The sequence below is a fragment of the Echiichthys vipera genome, assembly GCF_963691815.1.
Source record: "Echiichthys vipera genome assembly, chromosome: 5".
Lineage (NCBI taxonomy): Eukaryota > Metazoa > Chordata > Actinopteri > Perciformes > Trachinidae > Echiichthys > Echiichthys vipera.
The window spans coordinates 4,265,188-4,290,469 of NC_139830.1; the positions used below are offsets into that span (position 1 = coordinate 4,265,188).

General features: G+C 42.0%; 1 protein-coding gene across 1 annotated transcript; it reads left to right on the forward strand.

Moving 5' to 3' along the window:
• Positions 1 to 298: 298 nt before the first annotated feature.
• LOC310947370 (phosphatidylinositol transfer protein alpha isoform-like) lies at positions 299 to 20,807 on the forward strand. Its single transcript, XM_083914160.1, has 11 exons — positions 299 to 422; positions 5,479 to 5,509; positions 11,896 to 12,041; positions 13,499 to 13,590; positions 15,058 to 15,176; positions 15,278 to 15,361; positions 16,062 to 16,139; positions 16,232 to 16,342; positions 17,491 to 17,613; positions 18,615 to 18,672; positions 19,908 to 20,807. The coding sequence occupies exons 1-10, from the start codon at positions 406 to 408 to the stop codon at positions 18,657 to 18,659; spliced, it is 846 nt and encodes a 281-aa protein (XP_083770286.1). The 5' UTR covers positions 299 to 405; the 3' UTR covers positions 18,660 to 18,672; positions 19,908 to 20,807.
• The last annotated feature ends 4,475 nt before the right edge of the window (positions 20,808 to 25,282 follow it).

Consider the following 25,282-nt stretch of genomic DNA (forward strand, 5'->3'; position numbering starts at 1 on the left):
TAAATAAATAGTTATATAATATAGAAAGAATAACACATAGAATAAGGAATATTTGTGATGTTTTAAATTATTATTATTATAAATAGACTGTTTATGTAAATCACCACGAATATGTTTATGTTTAAAGATAAATAAAGAGTTTAAAAAAATAATAATAAAACGTTAGGTTCACACACTATGAAGACTGGACCGAGGTTTACCGGGTGCCCGTGAACGCAGCGCGGCGTTACCTGGAGCTAAAGGTGGGTGTCTCCTGCTCCGCCGACGCCGCGCCCCCTCCGCACACACCCGGCATCATCCAGGAAGAAGCCCCGGAGAAAGGCGTCGAGCGGCGGTGAAGGGACGGCGGCTTTTCTGCGTGAAAGAGGATTTTAAACCGGCGTTTGCACGAAGTCCCGAGGCACCATGCTCATCCGAGAGTTGTGAGTGATTTAACTTTATAAAACTGTTGTTTTAGTTTAATTTAATTTCATCAAAGTGGAGGAAGAAACCGACACTGGCGTGAAATGCACCAACTTTTCTTAAATAATTAACCGCGGCACAGGAACCTTAACCTCCGGGACAGTGAGACACTCTATTAAATCTATATATATGAGGGTTTAGTAGCTTTGTGTAGCTTTTTTTTGTATCTTTTTGTGTCTTTTTTGTATCTTTTTATACCTTTTTGTATCTTATCGGTGTCTTTTTGTATCTTTTTTGTATCTTTTTGTGTCTTTTTTGTATCTTTTTTGTATATTTTTCCATCTTTTAGTGTCTTTTTGTATGTTTTTGTGTCTTTGTATCTTTTTTGTATCTTTTTTGTATCTTTTTGTTTACTTTTGTGTCTTTTCTGTATATTTTTATATATTTTTTGTATATTTTTATATCTTTTTGTATATTTTTTTATATATTTTTGTATATTCTTGTATATTTTTGTGTCATTTTTGTACATTTTTGTATATTTTTGCATCTTTTTGTGTCTTTTTGTAGCTTTTTAGTATATTTTTGTATCTTTTTTATATCTTTTTATACAACTGTGGTTGAGTTATTGGGTTAAGTTGTTTCAGGTCCAGTGCGGAACTCGCGGAACTCCATTTAAATTTAAGGCAATTCAAGGTTTACTGGTTATTAAGAACATTTAGACAAGTTTGATAAAAATAAAATCATTCTAGATGTATTCCTGTGGGTATGGGGGTGAATTCGGCTTATATATGATGAGCTATATATTTAAAACAGCGACACAGACCGATGTTAACTCGCTGACATTGCGCTGTAATTCGGTAGCAGGAAGGAGGCTTTACGTGCGGCTAAAAGTCTTTAAAAGTGTAATTGGCATGAACTTAATATAATCTTTAATGTTTTAATAGATGCCGAAGTGGAGAATTCCTATGAAAAGTTCAGGAAACACCAAAATCCACATTTCATAAGGCTTGTGCGTGGATTTATGAGGAATTTCATTAAAATTGGCAAATGTTTGGACGGGGTTTGGTTCATTTTATGAGCTTTGCAAATATAAGGGTTTGATTGAAGTCAAGTTATTTACATATAACCAAACAAAATCACGTTTGTCCTCAGAGTTGCTCGGTTAAAGGAAGTATATGAATGAATGATCCTCTTTTATTTCTATACATCGTAGTGACTCCTGAGCCGGGCGGTTATTTATGACATGTCATATGCACACCAGTGCTGGCTGTCATCTGACCATAGTGCAAAGTACATTAAAGGGATAGTTCTGATTTTTTAAGTGTGGTTGTTAGAGCTACTTAAACATACTCGGTGTGTTACCCACAGTAGATGGGGGGTCAACATAACCCCACTTTGAAGAAGTTTACAGGTGACAGCTGAGAACCTAACTGCTGCAGATGGGGCAGCGAGCAAACTGGTTTAAGTTTCCTTTAAAGTGTGATTACGGCGTAAAATCATCCCGTGGTCTTTTTCTGCACTTAGATACATCAAATAAGCCACGGAGACAGTTTTTTTGTGTAACAACTATTAACAGAGAAATTCAGAGGAGTGGCTAACTGCTGGACGTGGCTAACAGTGGTTAGCTCGGGGCAGTACGGTGAAGGCATTCAAAGGTCTTTTTTAACCACTAATGCTGCTGAAAATAACAGCAAACCTCTGCAGCAGCATGAGAAGAGTCCCTACACAGAAAACAAAGCACCAATGGGCTCCTTCCTTTGGGATTGACTTTGGTAATCCACTGTAATGGACTTTACTATGAGAGGAGCTGGTACAGGGGCCAGTAGGTAAGTCTTTAAAACACTCTTTTAATAAACTCTGGCTTCAATAACTACGCTGTTGCTGCTTTGTTGTGTGTGTAGGGACTCTTCTCATGCTGCTGCAGAGGTTTGCTGTTATTTTCAGCAGCATTAGTGGTTAAAAAAGACCTTTGAATGCCTTCACTGTGCTGCCCTGAGCTAATCACTGTTAGCCACGTCCGGCTGTTCAAAACTTCTGAACTAACCCTTTAAAAGATTAAATTAAATTATTATTATTAGGAGCATTTTTTTTACCTCTTTCTAAGCATAATAATAATTTAAAATCATTTTAAAGGGTTAGTTCAGATGTTTTAAAGTGTGGTTGTAGGAGGTAAAGTCCTGTTTTAAGTTTACGTCGGGGAAGTGAAGCCGTTCTGTGCTCTCGTCAAAGCCGCCAGACTCCATTGACAAAAACAGTGATTTAACCAAAACGCAGGAGTGTTGTTGGTCAACTTCTGCCTTTATCTGTTAGTTCATTTGTGCTATTGTGATTTCTGGTGTTTTAAAAGTGTTAGGAACAAACAAAACTGACTAACTAGCTAACTAACCGACAACTCCTGTGTTCTGTGAGGTCTGTTTTTGTCAATGGAGGCTGTTTGAAAACAAGGTAAAGCTGTGAAAATACTCTAGATATGGCGTACACTTAAAGTGATACTTTTGTTTAGCTGGGACTTTAGTTTTAAGTGAAATCCCGGCGTAAAAACATCCCAGGGTCTTTTTCTGCAACTACACTCATCTAGACAGTTTTTTTCGTGTAACAACTATTAACGGAGAAATCCAGGAGAGTCGCTAACAGTCGGACGTGGCTAACAGTGGTTAGCTCGGGGCAGTAAGGTGAAGGCATTCAAAGGTCTTTTTTAACCACTAATGCTGCTGAAAATAACAGCAAACCTCTGCAGCAGCATGAGAAGAGTCCCTACACACAAAACAAAGCAGCAACAGCGTAGTTAGTGAAGCCAGAGTTTATTAAAAGAGTGTTTTAAAGACTTACCTACTGGCCCCTGTACCAGCTCCTCTCATAGTAAAGTCCATTACAGTGGATTACACACCACTGGCCACACAATGGAAAAAACTGCGACTTATAGTCCAAAAAATACAGTAAAAGCGTCCATTTATCTGATTTTAATGTGTTTTTTTTACTCCTCCTATGCAGAATAATAATGTAAAGAGAGCTAACTAACCCTTTAAAATGATTTTACATTATTATTCTGCATAGGAGGAGTAAAAAAACACTTTAAAATCAGATTAAATGGAAGCTTTTAGTGGATTATCATGCCCATAACCCTTTTTAAACTCTGGGTTTTAACAAAGAGTCTAAAGTGCAGAGTTTAAAAAGGGTTATGGTCATGATTTTTAACTAAAAGCGTCCATTTAATCTGATTTTAATGTGCTTTTTTACTCCTCCTATGCAGAATAATAATGTTAAGAGAGCACAGAACAGCTTCACTTCCACCAACGTAAACTTAAAAACAGGACTTTACCTCCTACAACCACACTTTAAAACATCTGAACTAACCCTTTAAAAGGATTTTACATTGTTATTCTGCATAGGAGGAGTAAAAAAACACATTAAAATCAGATAAATGGACGCTTTTAGTGGACTATCATGCCCATAACCCTTTTTAAACTCTGGGTTTTAACAAAGAGTCTGTAGTGCAGAGTTTGAAAAGGGTTATGGTCATGATAATCCACTAAAAGCTCCATTTAATCTGATTTTAAAGTGATTTTTAACTCCTCCTATGCAGAATAATAATGTAACATCATCTTAAAGGGTTAGTTCAGATGTTTTAAAGTGTGGTTGTAGGAGGTAAAGTCCTGTTTTTAAGTTTACGTTGGGGGAAGTGAAGACGTTCTGTGCTCTCTTAACATTATTATTATTATTATTATTATTATTATTATTATTATTATTCTGCATAGGAGGAGTTAAAAAACACTTTAAAATCAGATTAAATGGACGCTTTTAGTGGATTATCATGCCCGTAACCCTTTTTAAACTCCGCAATACAGGCGTGTGTATATCTTTTTCATTGCACCGGCCGTGCGTTCCTACCTACGTGGCCGCGTGGACGGCTCCTCTTTCACTCTGATCTGTTCTAATGAAATATTCAGGCCTCTGCTTCACTGGCAACAGGTGGAGATTAATTGGCTTTTGTATCGAGGCGCACTAGAGACAGAGAGATGCACACGCCGCGTTTCCATCCCAAAGTCCCAGGTTTTATCCGTCCTCTCTCTCTGTGATTGCAGTTTTCTATCATTTCCTCTTCTGCAGGTTCCTGCGATGGAGAAGTAACCGTCTCCGTACTTCCTAAACCCCAACCGTGTAACGATACATGTTCATAATAACCAGGAATCGAGTCCAAATACGCTCTTTAAAGCTCTGGATATAAACCCTGATGCATGGTTGGATTTGGTTTATTTAGCACGTTTAAAAAAAGGACACGCGGAGGGGCTCGGCATCCCTCAGTTATTCAACAAAATAAAGTAAAATAAAGTGTTTAATGGACGAGGCGAGTAAATCAAATGTGATACAATAAAATAAAATGAAAAATAATCATAACACAAGTCTAAAAATGCTGTTTGGGAGAAGGAACAACATAAATATGGTGTTTTTTCGTGGTTTTAAACATAATTACGTCGTCTTAATTGATCATAACAAGCACATATTAGGTCAGAAAATGAATAGTAATTAATATTTTGCTCTAAAGTTCTTAATAGTATTTATATTTATTTGTCTTAAAGTGTGGGTTTGAGTCTCTCTCTGGTTACTGCTGATTTTTATTTGTTTGATATTTTGTTTCCTAATTATTAATATTTTTATTTGAATCATTGTTTAGTTCTAGAATTAATTATTTATCTAAATGATTATATAATTATATAATTAATTAGAATTACAGGTGTGTACCATCTGGAGTATTAAACGCATTTTATTTCTAATAATAAATTGCAAACATAAGTAAATATACTGGAAATAGTTTGGACACACTGATTTATAAATCTATTGCAATAAAGGTAAAAAACTAGAAGAAAAAATAGTATTTAAATAAATGTATATTTATTTTTGGGGCTACAGAAACTGACTCTACAATGTGGTTATTTCATAGAAACTATTTATTTATTGATTTACCAGAAACTTATTGTGGTCGTTATCAAGATATCAGTATAATCGTTGTATTGTCTGTTTCAGTGCTGATCTGAATCTCTGCGCCCTAACGTCTTGTTTTCTTTCTGTGTGTTTCAGCCGAATCGTTCTGCCCATCTCAGTGGAGGAGGTAAGAACTCGTTTGTTGCCTTTAATGTGATCAGGGACGATAGTTGAGTGGAAATGTCCCAGAGATGAATAAGAACGCACTCACACTGTCCATCCGTACCGTGCCCAAACAGGTTCCACGGCTCAAGTCTAGTTCGTTTGACCAGTGTGAGTGCAACCGTACCGTGCCTAGGAGCAGCACGCTCACCTGACACGGCCCGTTTGGGAGAGGTGGGCTTTTGTAAAGCACGTCTGCACATGTACGAGCACGAGCGTGCGCACGTGTACGAGCACAAGGCCTACGGTGGTTCTGAGGTCATTTCCTGTGCGCCTGTTGGGACGTAGAAAAAAGGAGGGACCATGCGCGGACATTTAAAACAATGGCGGTGAAAGGTTCAGGTTGGTGTGATGTGGAGGTGGAGTGTTTACTGCAGATTTGGTCGATGAAAAGATTCAAAAACAGTCGACAAGACGCACAAAAACTCCGAGGTCTACGGAAAGATCTGGAAACAAAGCCACGCATCGCCATGACGTCATCAATGCGTGTGACGTGTTACGGCGTGATGACGTATAGGCAGCAAGAAGCATTCTCCGAGGCCCAGGTAGTGTGAGTACAAACGGGCCTGGAGGGGGGGACAAGGACCCTAAAGCCCGGGGCGCGGTGTGGAAGGACAGTGGGAGTGTGCCCTAATATACGTTTGCAGTGTCCTTATCGGGATCATGTTCACGAGTGAGTGAGTGTTGCAGTCGCTCTACCGCACCGTTGTGACCGAAAGAGAGCTGAGGAAGGCAAAGCTCTGGATCTACCGGTCCATCTTGGTTCCTACCCTCACCTGTGGTCATGAAAGCTGGGTCAGGACCCAAAGAACCAGGTCGCGGGTACAAGCGTCTGAAATGTGTTTCCTCAGGAGGGGGTCTGGAGTCTCCCTTAGAGAGAGGGGGAGAAGTTCAGCATCCGTGAGGAACTTGGAGTAGAGCCGCTGCTCCTTTGCGTTGAAAGGAGCCATTTGAGGTGGTTCAGGATCATCTAGTAAGGATGAACCCTGGGCGCCTCCCTAGGGAGGTGTTCCAGGCACGTCCAGCTGGGAGGAGGCCTCGGGGAAGACCCAGGACCAGGTGGAGAGATTAGATCTCCACACTGGCCTGGGAACGCCTCAGGATCCCCCAGTTAGAGCTGGTTAATGTGGCCCGGGAAAGGGAAGTTTGGGGTCCCCTGCTGGAGCTGCTGCCCCCGTGACCCGACCCCTGATAAGAGGCTGAAGATGAGAGATGAGATGAGTTGAGTGTCCTTATCTGTTGGTTTCCTCATTGAGTCAGACACAGAGATGACAGAGAATCTCTGCACAGATAATGTTTTATAATCGACTTCACTCGACACTCCCCTCCCTTCCTCACCAACACACCTGCCAAGTGTGAAAGCGACTGAATGAACATTTCTTGATACGCGAAAGAGTCTCACACACACACACACACGTGCACACGCGCACACGCACTAAAAGACAATGAAAAACGTATTTGAGGTGCAGGGTTTACATCACACTTGAAGCTCTCGGTGAACAATTCAACATTCGACGCGTGGCATTTTAAAGTTCGTACTGTTCAGCTCACTTTGGCTGTACAATACGTTTTTCTGCGTCCATATTTGACAGCGATCTGACATCACTTCCTGCAAAAATCACGCATCCCCGTGGAGATGTTGCACCTTTTTCTTCAGCAGCGGCTCTTTATTTCTTCTCCCACTCCTGGTCGTTGTCACTGGAATGCCGTTTCAAACTCCGCACGCTGCCGACAAACACGTTTCCGTTATCAGCGTCCATCGGCTCTCACTGCCTGTGCAGACGATTAGGAGCGTTACAGAGCGCATACTTCACTAAGTGGCTCTACCTCGGGAACGGCACGTTATGTGTGTGTCCTGACGTGCTGCTGCGGGCCCCCTCTCAGGACTGTCGCTTCAGGCTGCCTTCAGATGCCCTTGCGGTAGAAACACTTTGGCTATCAGGTCCAGAAAGCTGTGTTTTAATCTGCTCTACCTTTGTGGTTATCAGCCTCTTTACCTTTCCCCTTCATTAGATCTGTGCCGTATGGAAGAACCACCCCTCCCGGCACGTTTAATCCTAATGTTCCACACAACAACCGCGCTCTTTGTTTTTCTTCTGCTTAACACAAAGCAGGAGCCGGTATTTCTCTAAGCCACGTAATCACCCGTTTGCTGTTTGACCGGCTTTTCCTCTGATCCCTTTCAGCGTGAAGCCCTCGCTGGATTCCTGCGTGAGTTGAGTAACTAAGAGACCTGTTTTTTAAAACGTCTGATCGCGAGCGCTCAGCTCTCAGTACAGTCTGTCCACGTGCGTCCGCAGAGACCACTCGTGATCTGATTGCTCCACTCTGTATGTAAATCAACGCATACGTCATTTCCTCCCACGGGCCCCTGGGCGCAGACACGTCAGCCCACCCACCTTCAAAGAGTCGACCCTTACTCGTTTTTTTAGACATTTTGTTTCTCTTTGTGCTCATTTATGTCAATTTTTTAGTTGTTTCCTACGTCTATGTGGTGGTTTTGCATCTCTGTGATTTGTTTTGCATCTATTTTATGTCATTTTGCATCTTTTCCTGTGGTTTTGCATCTCTTTTTAGTCATTTTGCATCTTTTTGTGGTGATTTAGCATCTATTTTAAGTCATTTTGCATCTTTTTGTGGTGGGTTTGCATCTATTTTTAGTCATTTTGCATCAATTTTTAGTCATTTTGCATCAATTTTTAGTCATTTTGCATCTTTTTGTAGTGGTTTTGCATCTATTATTAGTCATTTTGCATCTGTTTGTGGAGGTTTTGCATCTGTTTTTAGTCATTTTGCATCTTTTTGTGGTGGTTTTGCATCTATTTTTTAGTCATTTTGCATCTTATTTGTGGAGGTTTTGCATCTATTTAAAGCCATTTTGCATTTCTATGTCGTTTTGTTTCTCTATTTTTAATCATTTTGCACGCCTTTGGCGTTATTTTTTGTCTATTTTCAGTCATTTAGCATCTCTTCGTGGTCGTTTTACGTCCCTATAGTAATTTCTGTCTCTTTGTTGTCAGTTTTGGTGGTTTTGTGTATTCTTTGAGATCATTTCCTTTTCTTTTACAGCAACATTTTACGAGCCAGCGCCCCTGACTTTATGGGAGCACACCCGACGGCTCGGTTATAACGCAACTCCGACAGAAGTGTCTCTATGTCTCGGACATGCACATGCCTGCAGTGTTTCAGTGGAATCCATTAATTAGTGGCTAATCACTGGTAACTGCTCCGAACAGCGTGGTGAATTTCAGGCAGCATGCACGCACGTCTATTTAAGCCTACATTGTTGAAACAGAGCAGCTAACGTTGGAGAAGTTAGCATTGCACGATGAAAACCGAGTGGAAATGCGAACACTGTGCTCACATCCGTGAGGAACTCGGAGTTGTCTCCCTTAGAGAGAGGGGGAGAAATTCAGCATCCGTAAGGAACTCGGAGTAGAGCCGCTGCTCCTTTGTGTTGAAAGGAGCCAGTTGAGGTGGTTCAGGATCATCTGGTAAGGATGAACCCTGGGCGCCTCCCTAGGGAGGTGTTCCAGGCACGTCCAGCTGGGAGGAGGCCTCGGGGAAGACCCAGGACCAGGTGGAGAGATTAGATCTCCACACTGGCCTGGGAACGCCTCAGGATCCCCCAGTTAGAGCTGGTTAATGTGGCCCGGGAAAGGGAAGTTTGGGGTCCCCTGCTAAAGCTGCTGCCCCCACGACCCGACCCCGGATAAGAGGCTGAAGATGAGATGAGACGTTTGCATGCATGCAGTATTTTAATCGTGATGACATTTTCACACAGTTTCACGTCTATTTAGAATAAATACAACATCATTAATCGATTAAACGGCTGCTTCAGCATTTATAAGTGTGCTTGAATAGGTGACTTACAGAGAAGTCAAGTCAGAAATCTTTTTGATACCCAGAATATATAAAGCAATAAAACGTTCCTTCACAGTCCACGCCTTGTTTCCGTCAGCGAGCTGCAGGATTAGAACCATCAGGATGATTCTCTCTCTGACAAACTGGACAGACGACACTTTGCCTCGACACGTCTTCCCCAGTGTTGATGACCACCTCCCGTGAGGGTTCAGCCGCTCGCTTCTTTGTCCCTGAGCTGCTCACGAAGGGTCTGAGACGTCACTTCTGACGTTCCTTTACCATGAGACGACACGCCGGTTATACACGACCGGCCACATTCCTCAGTTCCTACTCACAGCAGCGAGGCCGAGCATCCACTGCTACCGAACTGGATTACTAACATTAAAGGCGCTGTGTCGCCGGGGAGAAGAGGGCGTGGCTTGATTTAAATCTTTTGTCCAACGAAACCACAAATGGCAGCAGATGTGTCACCGCCGCTCTCACCAACTGTCGCCCGATTAACCAAACAAAGACGCCACCGTTGCTACAGCAAAGACCAAAATGCACTGTGATCTACCTCGGTTAAGAAGAAGAATTACTTTATTAGTCCCGCAAACAGGGAAATTTGATATTTTCACTCTATTATTGTAATTCATGTTACACACACACACACACACACACACACACACACACACACACACACACACACACACACACACACACACACACACACACACACACACACACACACACACACACACACACACACACACACACACACACACACACACACACACACACACACACAGGACCTAAATACATGCAACTAATGGAGAGATGTTAGAGCGAGAGGGCTGCCAGTGATCGGCGCCCCGAGCAGTTGCCTTGCTCAACAGCACCTCGGCAGTGCCCAGGAGATGAACTGGCACCGCTCCAGCCACCACAAGTCACCTATGGACTGAGCTACTGCCGCCCTTAATGGTCAACTATGAAATTATTCTCCATTCTTTTTTTATTTTGATTCAAAGTCAATTTAATTGCTTTTGAAACATTGGAAATTCTCTGATTTCTGTTTTTTAAATGTGAATATTTTCCAGTTTCTTTTCTCCTCTTTGACCATAAACGGGAAATATTTGAATCGTGGACAAAACGAGACGTTTGAGGACGTCATCTTGGGCTCTGATGTCCACATTTTTCACATATGGACAAAACAATTAACCAAATAATCAAGAAAATGATCGACAGATTAATTGAAAATAACCATTAGTCGCAGCCCTACTGGTTAAATGCCTTTTATGAGTTGAACACACTACAGCATTGTTTCTCAAATAGGGGTATGCGTCTCAGGGCGCACTCACACTGTCCTTCCGCACCGCGCCCCGGGCTTTAGGGTACTTGTCCCCCCCTCCCTCTCCACCCGCGCCCCATCGAGTCAGGTGGATTGGTTGGAATGAAAACCTGCAGCCACACGGCCCTTTACTGGATCAGTTTGACACCCCTGTTCCAGGTCCTCGTTGGTTGTTTGTCTAGGAAGACGTTTCACCTCTCATCCAAGAGGCTTCATCAGTTCATGTACGCATCTGACCAGGCTGGGACTGGGACTGGACCAGGACCAGAACCAGGCTGGGACTGGACCAGGACTGGGACCAGGCTGGGATTGGTCCAGGACCGGGACCAGGCTGGGATTGGTCCAGGACCGGGACCAGGCTGGGACTGGTCCAGATGAGAGGTGAAACGTCTTCCTAGACAAATAACCAAGTCCAGTTGCTTTGGACTGAACTTGCTTTGAGGAATACTTTTGGTTACTTAGGTTCGCTAAACTAATCCGTCTCACATTTCCAAAAGCACCTTCCTGTCACATGACCTGTAATCAACTGTATTCAGAATACCACCAAATTAAACCGTGAGAGAACACCGTTACTCAAATGTTGTATTTTGAATATGTGACTCGTTACCCCCCCCCAACCGTGGTTGCATGACGCATCCTTTGTGCAACTCCAGGCAGAGTTTCTGTGTGTGTGTTCAGTGTGAGTGTGTGTGTGTGTGGGCCCGGCCGACGGCTCCAGTGGTGTGAGTCACTCTTTCCAGTGTCGCAGCACTTTGGTCTGACTCAGGAAGGGTTTGAACTGTGGTGGCTGGAGGAGAAGGAAGGGGAACAGGAAGAGAGGGGACGGCGTTAAGAAAACAGCTTACTGCGCTGGTTTTCTGGTGCTGAAGTGTGTGTCTTGGATACCTAAAGGAAAGCGGTTAACTCGAGGTCATTTCCTTGAATGGTTAATAGAGGTCATGACGGAAGGATTCTCCACAGGGGTCTTTGAACTCACCGTCCAGGAGGAGAAAATTCTGTGGTGAACAAAAGTATCCATTGATAAAGTAAACTAAACGCTACGGTTGCATGGCTACAAGCACGAACCCACTGTTCACGATGAAGAAATCAATTGAATTCGTTAATGTTTAAATATATCTGTTAACTGCAACGACCGTGCTCTCCTCTTTTGTCCCCTCCAGTACCAAGTGGGTCAGCTGTATGCCGTAGCAGAGGCCAGTAAGAACGAGACGGGTGGAGGAGAAGGTGTGGAGGTGATCATCAACGAGCCCTATGAGAAGGATGGAGAGAAGGGACAGTACACCCACAAGATCTACTACCTTCAGAGGTACGCGGCGACTGCAAACGCCTCACGCTTTTGGAACCTCCAAGGGTCGGCATTGCCATGACAGCCCGCTGTTGGTGAACGGCAACACGAAATACATTTGCAAATGCGAAGTGATTTAGGTGCATACTGTAATTTCACAGCTAAGGGCGCATTCACACTGTTCATCCGTACCGTGCCCAAGCAGGTTTTACGGCTAAAGTCTAGTTCGTTTGACCAGTGTGAGTGCAACCGTACCGCGCCTAGGAGTGGTACGCTTGCCGTTCACGGCCCGTTTGGGAGAGGTGGGCTTTAGCGTGCGCACGTGTACGTGCACGAGGCCTACGGCGGTTCTGAGGTCATTTCCTGTGCGCCTTTTGGGACATAGAAAGAAGAAGGAGGGACCATGCGCGGACATTTCAAACAATGTTGTCGCCTTGCAACGTCGACTAAACGGGGTCGTGCCGCATCACGATGAGTCCTAAAAAACCACAAAGCCAAAAACGTTACCATGTTTTCTGCGCTGCTTTCCATTATGTGGCCAAAAGACTGCGCGCTTTTGTAAACAAAGTGCCGCATCGCGATGACGCCATCAATGCATGTGACGTGTTACGGCGTGATGACGTATAGGCAGCAAGAAGCACTTGCGTCTCTGTGTTGAAGTCCAGAAATAGGAGGCAGGGCGGCCAACTTTTTAGGCCCAAAATAGTTTAAAATGTCAAGACTAATCTAGCAGAAAAATTACTATAAGACCGGTCGAACATGTTAGACCGATCTAAGGCTCTGTTTACAAGACAATGCTCTCGGGTGAAAACAGCAAAATATTTAGTTTTACCTTTTGGTTTGGACGGCGACCTCTTAAAAACGCTCCAACATTGCGTTTCCGTCCAAAGGGTTAAAAAAAGCAAGTAACGAAGTGTGCTCTGATGTGCTCACACTGGCTCTCGTCGCATACGCGTTTATGTAACATCCATGTACCGACTAGGGGCCTGGCATGCGCACTACATCGAATTTCACACACTTTTGCGGCACCGTACGCACGCAGATTTCCCCCACAGAGACGCTCGTCTAAACGCAGAATAAAAAGTGAGAACGCAACACTACTTTTGCGTTTCCTCTCTAGATCGTCTCCTAAAAAACATATCTTTATAAAACCCTGTTTCCCCATGTGTGTCTGCATAAGTCTCTAATGGCAACAGCAGTTTGTGAAATCACAAACACTGTTCATCTCCGCGGCGGAGGTCCACTCCGCGCACACACCGTTTCTCTTAATAGAGAGCAGTGGACTGTAGCTCTTCTCTCTGTTACATCTTATAGAATGTAATTCATATTTTCCTTAACGGTGTATAATTTCACCCACCTGCGTCCCGTCCGCTCTCTGAAGTATATATGAGTAAACGGCTGTTGTGTCTGTGCGCGAAGTGACGTTCTGCGATGGCGCGTACTCGTGTGACTTCATCAGCGCGCTTGTGTCTCTGCAGTAAAGTTCCGAGTGCAATCCGTCGGCTTGCTCCAAAAGGTTCCCTGGAGGTTCACGAGAAGGCCTGGAACGCATATCCTTACTGTAAAACCGGTGAGTCCCAGCTCTCACACACACACACACACACACACTCACTCACTCACTCACTCACTCACTCACTCACTCACTCACTCACTCACTCACTCACTCACTCACTCACTCACTCACTCACTCACTCACTCACTCACTCACTCACTCACTCACTCACTCACTCACTCACTCACTCACTCACTCACTCACTCACTCACTCACTCACTCTCACACACACACACACACACACACTGTGTATTTAGTTGTACAGTAAAGACGAACCCCAGCTGTTTGAAATGTGCTTGAATGTGTGTATGATCTAAAACCTCCTCTCTTCCATGTCCGATCCATCATGTCGACCTGTTCTTCTGACGCAGTCATCACCGTGAGTACATTGTTTTTGAGTTTAACTCACTAACTGTGTTCTGAATATTAAAGTACATTAGCAGAGTTAAACACATTAATGTGATTGCCTTCACTTTGTGTTTGCACTTTAATATGGATTTCAGTTTTATTAAATATTAAATTAATTAATAAGAACATCAATTAATAAATTTGGCTATGAAATGATCCTGAAATAGATTTATTTATTTATTTAAGTGGACTTTTATTTTACAATACATTTATTCAAGTTGACTTTTATTTTGTAATACATTTATTTATTTAAGTGGACTTTTATTTTATAATTCCATATTTATTTATTCAACTGGACTTTATTTATTTTATTTTATAATACATTTATTTATTTTTGTGAATTTTATTTTATTACATTTATTTATTTAAGTGGATTTTTATTTTATAATGCATTTATTTATTTAAGTGGATTTTTATTTTATTACATTTATTTATTTAAGTTGACTTTTATTTTTTAATACATTTATTTATTTAAGTTGACTTTTATTTTATAATACATTTATTTATTTAAGTCGACTTTTATTTTATTACATTTTATTTATTTAAGTTGACTTTTATTTTGTAATTTCATATTTATTTATTTAAGTTGATTTTTATTTTATAATTTATTCATTTAAATGTACATTTATTTTATAATACATGTATTTATTTAGTTAAGTGGATTTGATTTGTAATTATTTATTAAATATTGAATTAAACAGCATTTCATATACATGCACATCAGGGCTGTACAATAAAAATGTTTTTATTGCCATTGTGACATCAACTTACGCTCCAACCGTCCCAACAATTTAACACTAACTGCATCACACTGTTAAAAAAAGTAATTATTTAATGGCAATATTAAAAAGTTAAGGCATAAAACGCTTATTGCACAATCACAAATGTATTTATTCTAACACATAGCATCTGTTTGCAAAGGCTGTTGACGCCAGTGCCCCCTTGTGGCAGAGTCACATACACATTTTAAAAAAAATCACATCAGATTAAATAGATTTACTTTATGGTTTTAGGAAATCTGACACTGAACAAAGGCTTGTTTGTGTAATAAATCAATGTTTCTCTCATATGGTGCAGCCCTCACGCACAACAATATTGACTGCCTATTCTCATACCCGCAGAATGAATACATGAAAGAAAAGTTCTCTATTACCATTGAGACGTGGCACAAGCCGGACATGGGGAAAGCAGAAAACGTAAGTCATGTAATCTGGCAACAGTCCAAACTATAGTTGTGGTCGTACTTCGTCTTCCGTATGAGTTAAGCGCTGATGGTGTGATGTTTGCGTTGCTGCAGGTGCACGGACTGGAGCAAAGCAAACTGGACAAAAGGCAGGTAGTGGACATCGACATCGCCGACAGAAGCTGCATAAACTCAAAGGTAAGGGCGACAAATTTGCTTGTTTTTTTTAGAAACAAGCCCGAGTTTGGGGTCAGACTCTTCCCGTCAGGACCCAGTCATGTTTTACCTTCTGGAACATTCTCGTCTCCACTGTGTGCACAAGATTGCTGGATTAAAACTTTATATTCATTCAGTCATTTATCTTCAACCGCTTGGGGTCGCGGGGCTGATAGCTGACAGGCGTGAGGCGGGGTCCACCCTGGACAGGACGCCAGTCTATCACAGGGCACATAGAGACGAACAGAGACAGACAACCATTCACACCTACGGGTGATTTAGAGTCATCAATGAACCGAACACCTGCACGTCTTTGGACTGTGGGAGGAAACCGGAGAACCCGGAGAAAACCCACGCAGACACGGGGAGAACATGCAAACTCCACACAGAAGGGCCCCAGCCGGGATTCAAACCAGGAACCCTCTCGCTGTGAGGCGACAGTGCTAACCACCACTTATTGCTGCTCATGGGGGAATTGTTGGGTCTCTGTAAATCCTAAATAAGTCACAGAGTGTGGTCTTTACCTTCTCTGTATGTAAAGTGTCCTGAGATAACTCTTGTTATGATTTGTCACTGTAAATGAAAGTGAATTGAATTGCTTAAGCTTTTAGCTTAAATTGATCGCTTCATATTTGTCATGGCAACTCTTTACATCATCGTACTGGTGTCGTTCACTCTGCAGGACTACAGACAAGAACAGGATCCAGCGATCTTTAAGTCAGAGAAGACGGGCAGAGGGCCTCTGGGACCCGGGTGGCAGGTACACTGTTGCTCACTTCAGTAAAGAAATTAAAGAGTTAGGGTTTAAAGATGTTGTGTTTTTATGTTAACTGCACATTTGTGTGTTTGCAGGAAGACCTGGCTACCAGAAAAGACTGGCCACACATGTGTGCCTATAAACTAGTCACTGTGGACTTCCAGTGGTTTGGACTACAGACCACCATCGAAAATGTCATTCAAAAGGTAAACAGTTTGTTTTCCAGTAGAAAATATGATTCTTGGGATATATTTACTTCACAGAGGAACATGTGTGTGGCTTGGGATTAAATTACCACACAATAATTATCCCCTTTCACAAGTGCACTGCAAACATGAAATCACCCAGAGGAGCTGTATGTGCACGGAACGGGCCTACGGGGCCCAGGGGCCCATAAATTCAGGGGCCCTGACTCATAAAATGTTGCTGAAAAAACACAAAATGATCACAAAGAGATGTTAAATGACCACAAGTATACACAAAACAACCAAAAATGACCATAAAGAGGAAAAAAAAGACAATAGAGATGCAAAACGACCACGAGAGAAGCTAAATGACTGAAATAAGACACGGAACGACCACATGGAGACAAAAGATGACGACAAATACACACAAAATGATTAAAAACATATGTAAAATGCCTGAAGGGAGTAACAAAACTACAAAATAGAAACATTAAATGTCTTAATATAGATGCCATACCACCAGAAAAAGATGCAAAATGACTAAAATAGATGCAAACTCACCAATAAAAGATGCAAAAAGAGTAAAAGTAGATGTAAGACGATTAAAGATCGATGCAAAACCACTGCAAAAACACCCAAAACGACTAAAAATGGATGCAAAGCCATCACAGAGATGCAAAATGGCTAAAAATAGATTCAAAACCACTGCAAAAATGCCCAAAATGACTAAAAATGGATGCAAAGCCATCACAGAGATGCAAAATGGCTAAAAATAGATTCAAACTCACCAATAAAAGATGCAAAATGACTAAAAGTAGATGCAAGATGACTAAACATAGATGCAAAATGACCAAAAGTGATGCACAACCACTACAAAAAGATGCATAATGACTAAAAATACATGCAAAACAATCACAGAGATGCAAAACCACTGCAAAAAACCCCAAAATGACTAAAAAATAGATGCAAAACGTTTCCAAAGACTGTGACAATGAGCACAAAGACCCAAAATTACTACAAAACGACTAAAGTAGACTGGAATTTCTATGTCTACGTAGGAACAAGACACCAAAAATCCAGACATGATTCTCCTGACACTGTGGAGTTGACACGTGGAAACTGTCTAAAGAGTTCTTTATATTTCTGTTTCTCGCCCGGTCTCTTTCCAGATGGAGAAGCGCGTGTTCACCAACTTCCACAGACAGCTGTTCTGCTGGATCGACAACTGGATCGATCTGACGATGGACGACATCCGACGCATGGAGGACGAGACCAAGAAGGAGCTGGACGAGGTAACTGAACACGGATGCACTGTACGCCGCGCAGCCGCCGTTACAGTCCGGACCTGTGCGCACTACATCATCGCTGTGTCAGTCTGTGTCACAGTGTGAAAACTTTCCTTTTTTTGCACTCGACCGACTCCCCGTGTTGCAAGTGGCATAAACTCCATTCATGTACAGCACATGCCCACTATGTCACAGCATGTTAATCTCATCTCATCTCATCTTCAACCTCTTATCTGGGGTCGGGTCGCGGGTGCAGCAGCTTTAGCAGGGGACCCCAAACTTCCCTTTCCCGGGCCACATTAACCAGCTCTAACTGGGGGATCCTGAGGCGTTCCCAGGCCAGTGTGGAGATCTAATCTCTCCACCTGGTCCTGGGTCTTCCCCGAGGCCTCCTCCCAGCTGGACGTGCCTGGAACACCTCCCTAGGGAGGCGCCCAGGGTTCATCCTTACCAGATGATCCTGAACCACCTCAACTGGCTCCTTTCAACGCAAAGGAGCAGCGGCTCTACTCCGAGTTCCTCACTGATGCTGAACTTCTCCCCCTCTCTCTAAGGGAGACTCCAGACCCCCTCCTGAGGAAACACATTTAGGCCGCTTGTACCCGTGACCTGGTTCTTTCGGTCCTGACCCAAGATTGAACGGTAGATCCAGAGCTTTGTTTCCTCAGCTCTCTGTTCATCACAACGGTGCGGTAGAGCGACTGCAGCTCCGCCCCCACTGCTCCGATTCTCCGGCCAAACTCACGCTCCATCGTCCCTTGTACCCACGACCTAGTATAGTAAAAGTAGTAAATAATTATTACTACTATTATTGAAGATACTGTGACTTGCTGCTGCTCATGGGGGAATCGTTGGGTCTCTGTAAATCATAAATAAGTCACAGAGTGTGGTCTTTACCTACTCTGTAAAGTGTCCTGAGATAACCTTTGTTATGATTTGTCACTGTAAATAAAATTGAATAGTATTTTCGCTCACTTATCAGTAACACATGTCTCTCCGTGTCATAGATGAGGGTAAATAAAGAGAAGAAAGGCTTGGCAGCGGAAGACTGACCTGGCTAACCCGGTGAGTATTAAAGTGTAATTCACCAAATCATCCCATGGTCTTTTTCGGAACTTGCGTACATCAAATAAGCGATCGAGACAGTTTTTTTTTTCCGTGTATGAACTCTTAACGGAGAAATCCCGGAGAGTCGCTAACAGTTATTAATGTAATGTATGTGGTTAACAGTGATTAGCTCGGGGCAGTACGGTGAAGGCATTCAAAGGTCTTTTTTAACCACTAATGCTGCTGAAAATAACAGCAGGTAATCCACTGTAATGGACTTTACTATGAGAGGAGCTGGTACAGGGGCCAGTAGGTAAGTCTTTAAAACACTCTTTTAATAAACTCTGGCTTCACTAACTACGCTGTTGCTGCTTTGTTTTGTGTGTAGGGACTCTTCTCATGCTGCTGCAGAGGTTTGATGTTATTTTCAGCAGCATCAGTGGTTAAAAAAGACCTTTGAATGCCTTCACCGTACTGTTAATAGTTGTTACATCAAATAAGCCATCGAGACAGTTTTTTTGTGTATGTAAGGGCGCCCTCCCACTGTGCGTCCGTCCCGTGCCCCGTGCTTTAGGGTCCTTGTCCCCCCCTCCAGGCCCGTTTGTACTCACACTACCTGGGCCTCGGAGAATGCTTCTTGCTGCCTATACGTCATCACGCCGTAACACGTCACACGCATTGATGACGTCATGGCGATGCGTGGCTTTGTTTCCAGATCTTTCCGTAGACCTCAGAGTTTTTGTGCGTCTTGTCGACTGTTTTTGAATCTTTTCATCGACCAAATCTGCAGTAAACACTCCACCTCCGCATCACACCAACGTGAACCTTTCACCGCCATTGTTTGAAATGTCCGCGCATGGTCCCTCCTTCTTTTTTCTATGTCCCAACAGGCGCACAGGAAATGACCTCAGAACCGCCGTAGGCCTCGTGCTCGTACACGTGCGCACTCTCGTGCTCGTACATGTGCAAACGTGCTTTACAAAAGCCCACCTCTCCCAAACGGGCCGTGGACGGCAACTGTACCGCTCCTAGACGCGGTACGGTTGCACTCACACTGGTCAAACGAACTAGACTTTAGCCGTGAAACGTGCTTGGGCACGGTACGGATGGACAGTGGGAGTGCGCCCTTAGTGCCAAAAAAGAGAGGGGGGTGGTTTTGCGGCGTAATTACACATTAAAATATTATTTTTGGTGATTTAACATTTGTAAATATGTAATTAACCGTGTTTAACTTGTTCCGTTCTCCTCTCCAGATCGCTCCCTGATCCAGGAGGATCTATCTGACTTCTTCTTCCCTTGGACACTGGACCTAGAACAGCTTGATAGGCACAATCAAGAGCACCACACTTAACATCGTAATAAACTTTGCTCTTAATAAGAGCCCCATTAGAGTGAAACAATTGTATTTATCGACCACATTCGAATACAACTACAACAGTTTTAGTTTTTTCTTTTAGGGGACGAGTCTGCAAAGTCGGGGGATGAAGCGTTCCTGCTCGTGTCTGTTCGCCCCTCTTATATTTTAAAACATTAACTACAGGAAATGGGTTGTCGCTGAGGAAACACTTCTAATTATCCCTATTTTTTTTAATTAATTGCAGTTATTTGGGTTTTCTTTCTCTTGATTTTGTATTTTCCAACTCTCAGTGATTTATTTGTTTTTATTTATTGTTTAAAACTTTCTCCCGTCGTTAAAAACCTCCACTTTCTTGGATCTTTCGATGTTTTTTTTAATAATTAACAACAACAGAACAGACTTCAGTGCTTTAATGTCCTGCTCTGGAAGTCCCTCCGCCCTCCCACGCTTCAGGTTAACTCAAGTCATGTGATTCATCATACCGCGGCGGCACTGCAATAAAAAAAACACAGCGTATGATTTAAGTAAAAAAAACTCAGGTGGTCAGTTTAGCTTCGTGATGCTAAAGATGCTAGCTTCGTGTTGGTTGAGGTTTTGATTGTCGGGGATGATGATGATGATGTATAAGGACTTCAAAATGATTTCCACATGAAGCCGTTCTTTCTCGAGTTTAACAAACGTGTCCTACATCATGTAAGTCGTCGTCTTCTTCTTCTGTGTTGAATGAATTAACCTGGATTTCAATGTCGTGAGTTATGTGATTGTAGTTTATTAAAGACGACGTATTTGTTCCTTGCTTTTTGTTCATTTGTACATTATCTCATCTCATCTTCTTCCTCTTATCCGGGGTCGGGTCGCGGGGGCAGCAGCTTTAGCAGGGGACCCCAAACTTCCCTTTCCCCGGGCCACATTAACCAGCTCTAACTGGGGGATCTAATCTCTCCACCTGGTCCTGGGTCTTCCCCGAGGCCTCCTCCCAGCTGGACGTGCCTGGAACACCTCCCTAGGGAGGCGCCCAGGGTTCATCCTTACTAGATGATCCTGAACCACCTCAACTGGCTCCTTTCAACGCAAAGGAGCAGCGGCTCTACTCCGAGTTCCTCACGGATGCTGAACTTCTCCCCCTCTCTCTAAGGGAGACTCCAGCCCCCCTCCTGAGGAAACACATTTCGGCCGCTTGTACCCGCGACCTAGTTCTTTGGGTCCTGACCCAGCTTTCATGACCAAAGATTGACCTGTAGATCCAGAGCTTTGTCTTCCTCAGCTCTCTTTTCGTCACAACGGTGCGGTAGAGCGACTGCAGCACCGCCCCCGCTGCTCTGATTCTCCGGCCAAACTCACGCTCCATCGTCCCCTCACTCGTGAACATGATCCCGAGGTACTTGAACTCCTTCACTTGGGGTCAGGACTCATTCCCTACCTGGAGAAAGCAGCTAGCACACATCTTATCCAACTACAGACGGGAAAGGACCGCATGTATTGTGAGCTGCAGTCACAAATTACCACTTCAATCAGAGGAAATGTCCTGCGACCGAATGTGCAAATAGGAAACCTGTGCAGCCTCTTAAGTACTAATAATGTGAAAGCGCCTTGAATAGTCAGAAGATTAGAAAGGCGCTTTATAAGTACAAGTCCATTTACCATAAAGCTTCACATCACTACGACCGATACGGAAGCCCTGAAAGCCAAGGTGATTTTATTTTTTCCTGCATTGTTGACTAAATCCTCAGTTTATCTCCTACGCTGATGGTATCTAGCACCGTTCATAGAATGTATAAAACATGGACGTAGCATACATGTCGGGGTCGTTGTCTCAACTTTATCCAATCGTCCTCGCCTACAGGAGTCTCCATCTTGTCAGACTTTGACTCCGTCTCATTTCCTCTTACCAAAAAAGGGCATGTATGTGACGTTGGGGGGAGGGGCGTACGTCCATCTGGCTGACGTTTACCTCCGAGGAGAAGTGAGGGCCAGCAGCTAGCTGTCACTCAAGAGGCCACGCCCCCAATTATTCATACACTTTAACCTCCAATAAAATAAAAACTAGCCTGGTGCAAAGAAGTTCACCCCGCCCTTCAGTGTTGTCATGGAGATGTGACCTAAACATACAGACTAGAATGTTATTTTGTCCCAGACCTTAAACGGGTTTAATGATGCTGTGTAAACGGCCTGTTTAACATGGGGGTCAATGAGAAACTGCTCTGTTATGAAACATGCCCTAGTGGACACTCAGAGAACTGCAGTGTTTGGCACTTCCTGATTGGATCGATCAGGAAGTCGCTGTGTTCGGGGCTTGGTACCTATATTATAGGACAGGGCTGCCCAATCCTGCTCCTGGAGGGCCACTGTCCTACATATTGTGCTCTAACACACCTGAGTCTAACGATTTTTAAACCTGTGACGAGCTTCAGCTGCTTGATAACGAGCACATCATCAGATTCAGGTGTGTTGGAGCAGAGAGAAACCTAAAACATGCAGGACAGTGGCTCTACAGGAGCAGGGTTGGGCAGCCCTGGTATAGGAGGTACACTTAGGCCAACAATGCGTGAAAAAGCTGGCCTTTTAGGGCTTCCGTATATTTCATAACAATGTGAAACTTTCTCACAAAATGACTTCGTATCTAGGATGTTCTGGTATTTTTGGCATTCTGCATTTGATATATGTATTCAATTCAATTTTATTTATAGTGCCAAATCATAACAACAGTTATCTCAGGACACTTTACAGAGTAGGTAAAGACCACACTCTATGACTTATTTATGATTTACACAGACCCAACAATTCCCCCGTAGAGTACGGTGGCAACGCAAACCTTCACTATAACAGACAGGAACGTCAGACAGACCCAGCTCTGTGGAGGACGGACATCTGTCTGCACACGTTGGGGAGGAAGAGAAGGAGAGAGAAAGAGAGAAAAGACTGACACAAAGACAGAGACAGACACACTTCCAGTAACTATAATAATATCTATAGTAATGTGAATATGACTTATATGTTATGGCAGTTAATACAGCAGAATAGTAGAAACAAGCACAGCTAAGGTGTTAGATTATAATAGCAGCAGGAAGCGTCATGCAGGACCACGGCAGCAGGCACCACCACCATCAGCAGAGACCTGCGAGAAGACAAAGCATAAACAACTCCGGACTATTGGATTATGTTAAAAACACAACATTCATTCTTGCCATTCAGGGCTTCCATACGCATACAGGATTTGTTTTTATAACATAAGCGGAAATGGACTTCCATATTTTGTTCCGCTTTTATTTTGAAGGCTGATGAACTGTTTCCGGGATAAGGGGCGGAAACCACAACAACATTAGCTACAGCGTCTGTCAGTGTGCTGCTGCGGGTCTGTTTGTCTGTTTTAAAGTAGATAAACAAGGAAAACAAGTGCTACAAAAGCATTTAAGGTAGTGTACCACACACACTCTCATTAATACGTGTTTTTAATCCGAGTGTTAGTGTTTAAGTGGAAACATTAAGCTAATTTAAGCTAGCTGAGTGACGTAGCTATGGTTACCACCGTTTAACAAACGCTAGCTAACATATGTTGATATTGTTATTTGTGTTTTTTTGTGTAAATTCATGTTGTCAGCTATTTAATAACATATAATAATCTATTTTGCTGCAGTGAGATATTAAATATGCTATGTAGCAGCTAGTTAGCTTAAAGGTTAGCCTCATCAACAAGTGGCAGCAGAAGTTAGCAATGCTGAAGTTAAGTGTTGCGTTCAATAGCTTATTTTTACTGTTACTTTGTTACTTTTCTTATTTTATAAGAGGTTTTTAAATGTACATTAAAATTGTGAAATGTAGGCACATCAAACAACATTACAGGACATTAGTACAATAATATAAAACATTAAAATATTCATATATATTAACACAGTCATGAACAAACATAAGGATTTACCTAATTTGTTAAAATAATGTGCATAAATTAATTGTTTAGTTTAGTTTTTATTAACTAGTTTTAAATGTGGTATTGTTTCAATTTAGATCTGATTTTTGAAAGAGTTATAGGAGGGAAATTTCTCTGTGTAATTAATTTTATGAATATTCTTTAGCTGTTAAGTTGCAATTGCTTTTTTTAATTGAACAATTTTTAATTTACAAACAAGTGGCAGCAGAAGTTAGCAATGCTGAAGTTAAGTGTTGCGTTCAAAAGCTTATATTTACTGTTACTTTGTTACTTTTTCTTATTTTATTAGAGGTTTTTAAATGTACATTCAAATTGCGAAATGTAGGCACATCAAACAACATTACAGGACATTAGTACAATAATATAACACATTAAAATATTGATATATATTAACACAGTCATTAAAAAACACAAGGATTTACCTAATTTGTTAAAATAATGTGCATAAATTAATTGTTTTGGTTAGTTTTTTATTACTAGTTTTAAATGTTGTATTGTTTAAATTTAGATCTGATTTTTTGACAGAGTCATAGGAGGGAAATTTCTCTGTAATTCATTTTCTAATGAATATTCTTTAGCTGTGGAGTAAGTTACAATTGCTTTTTTTAATTGAACAATTTTTAATTTACAAACAAGTGTCGGCAGAAGTTAGCAATGCTGAAGTTGAGTGTTGCGTTCAATGGCTTATATTTACTGTTACTTTTTCTTATTTTATTAGAGGTTTTTAAACGTATATTCAAATATCGAAATGTAGGCACAACAAACAACATTACAGGACATTTGTACAATAATATAACACAATAAAATAATCATACAGATATGAACAGACACAAGGATTTACCTAATTTGTTAATATAATGTGCATAAATTAATTCTTTTGGTTAGTTTTTTATTACTAGTTTTAAATGTTGTATTGTTTCAACTTAGATCGGATTTTTTGACAGAGTTTTTGGACGGAAATTTCTCTGTGTAATTAATTTTAGGAATATTCTAGCTGTGTTGTAAGTTATTAACAATTTTGATTTACAATAATATAAGGTACGCAATAAACAGCACATCAGTGACACAATTGGTGACACAATTAACAAGTAAATCAAAGATCAAAGAGTACAAAAAAACCCCCAAAAGACAGACAATTAAGTAAATAATACTTCATTTTAAAAAAGGCATCTCAAACAGGGGCTTCAGGGGAAAACTTCAATTGGTCATAATGAGTTAGTAAGGTTTTACTTTTTAGTTATTTAACAAAATTAAGCAAAGAGCTCAGTTCCAGGAGGAAAGGAGCAAGTTTAGGTACAAATTTTGCAAATCTTTGTTTGTGAATAAAGATTTTTGTGTGTCGGATA

Excerpts from the sequence above, each read along its gene's own strand:
- LOC310947370 (XM_083914160.1), top strand. Across the intron at positions 13,591-15,057 it reads ATATCCTTACTGTAAAACCG|CCCTCACGCACAACAATATT; the intron begins GTGAGTCCCAGC and ends CATATGGTGCAG. Across the intron at positions 17,614-18,614 it reads CCAAGAAGGAGCTGGACGAG|ATGAGGGTAAATAAAGAGAA; the intron begins GTAACTGAACAC and ends TCCGTGTCATAG.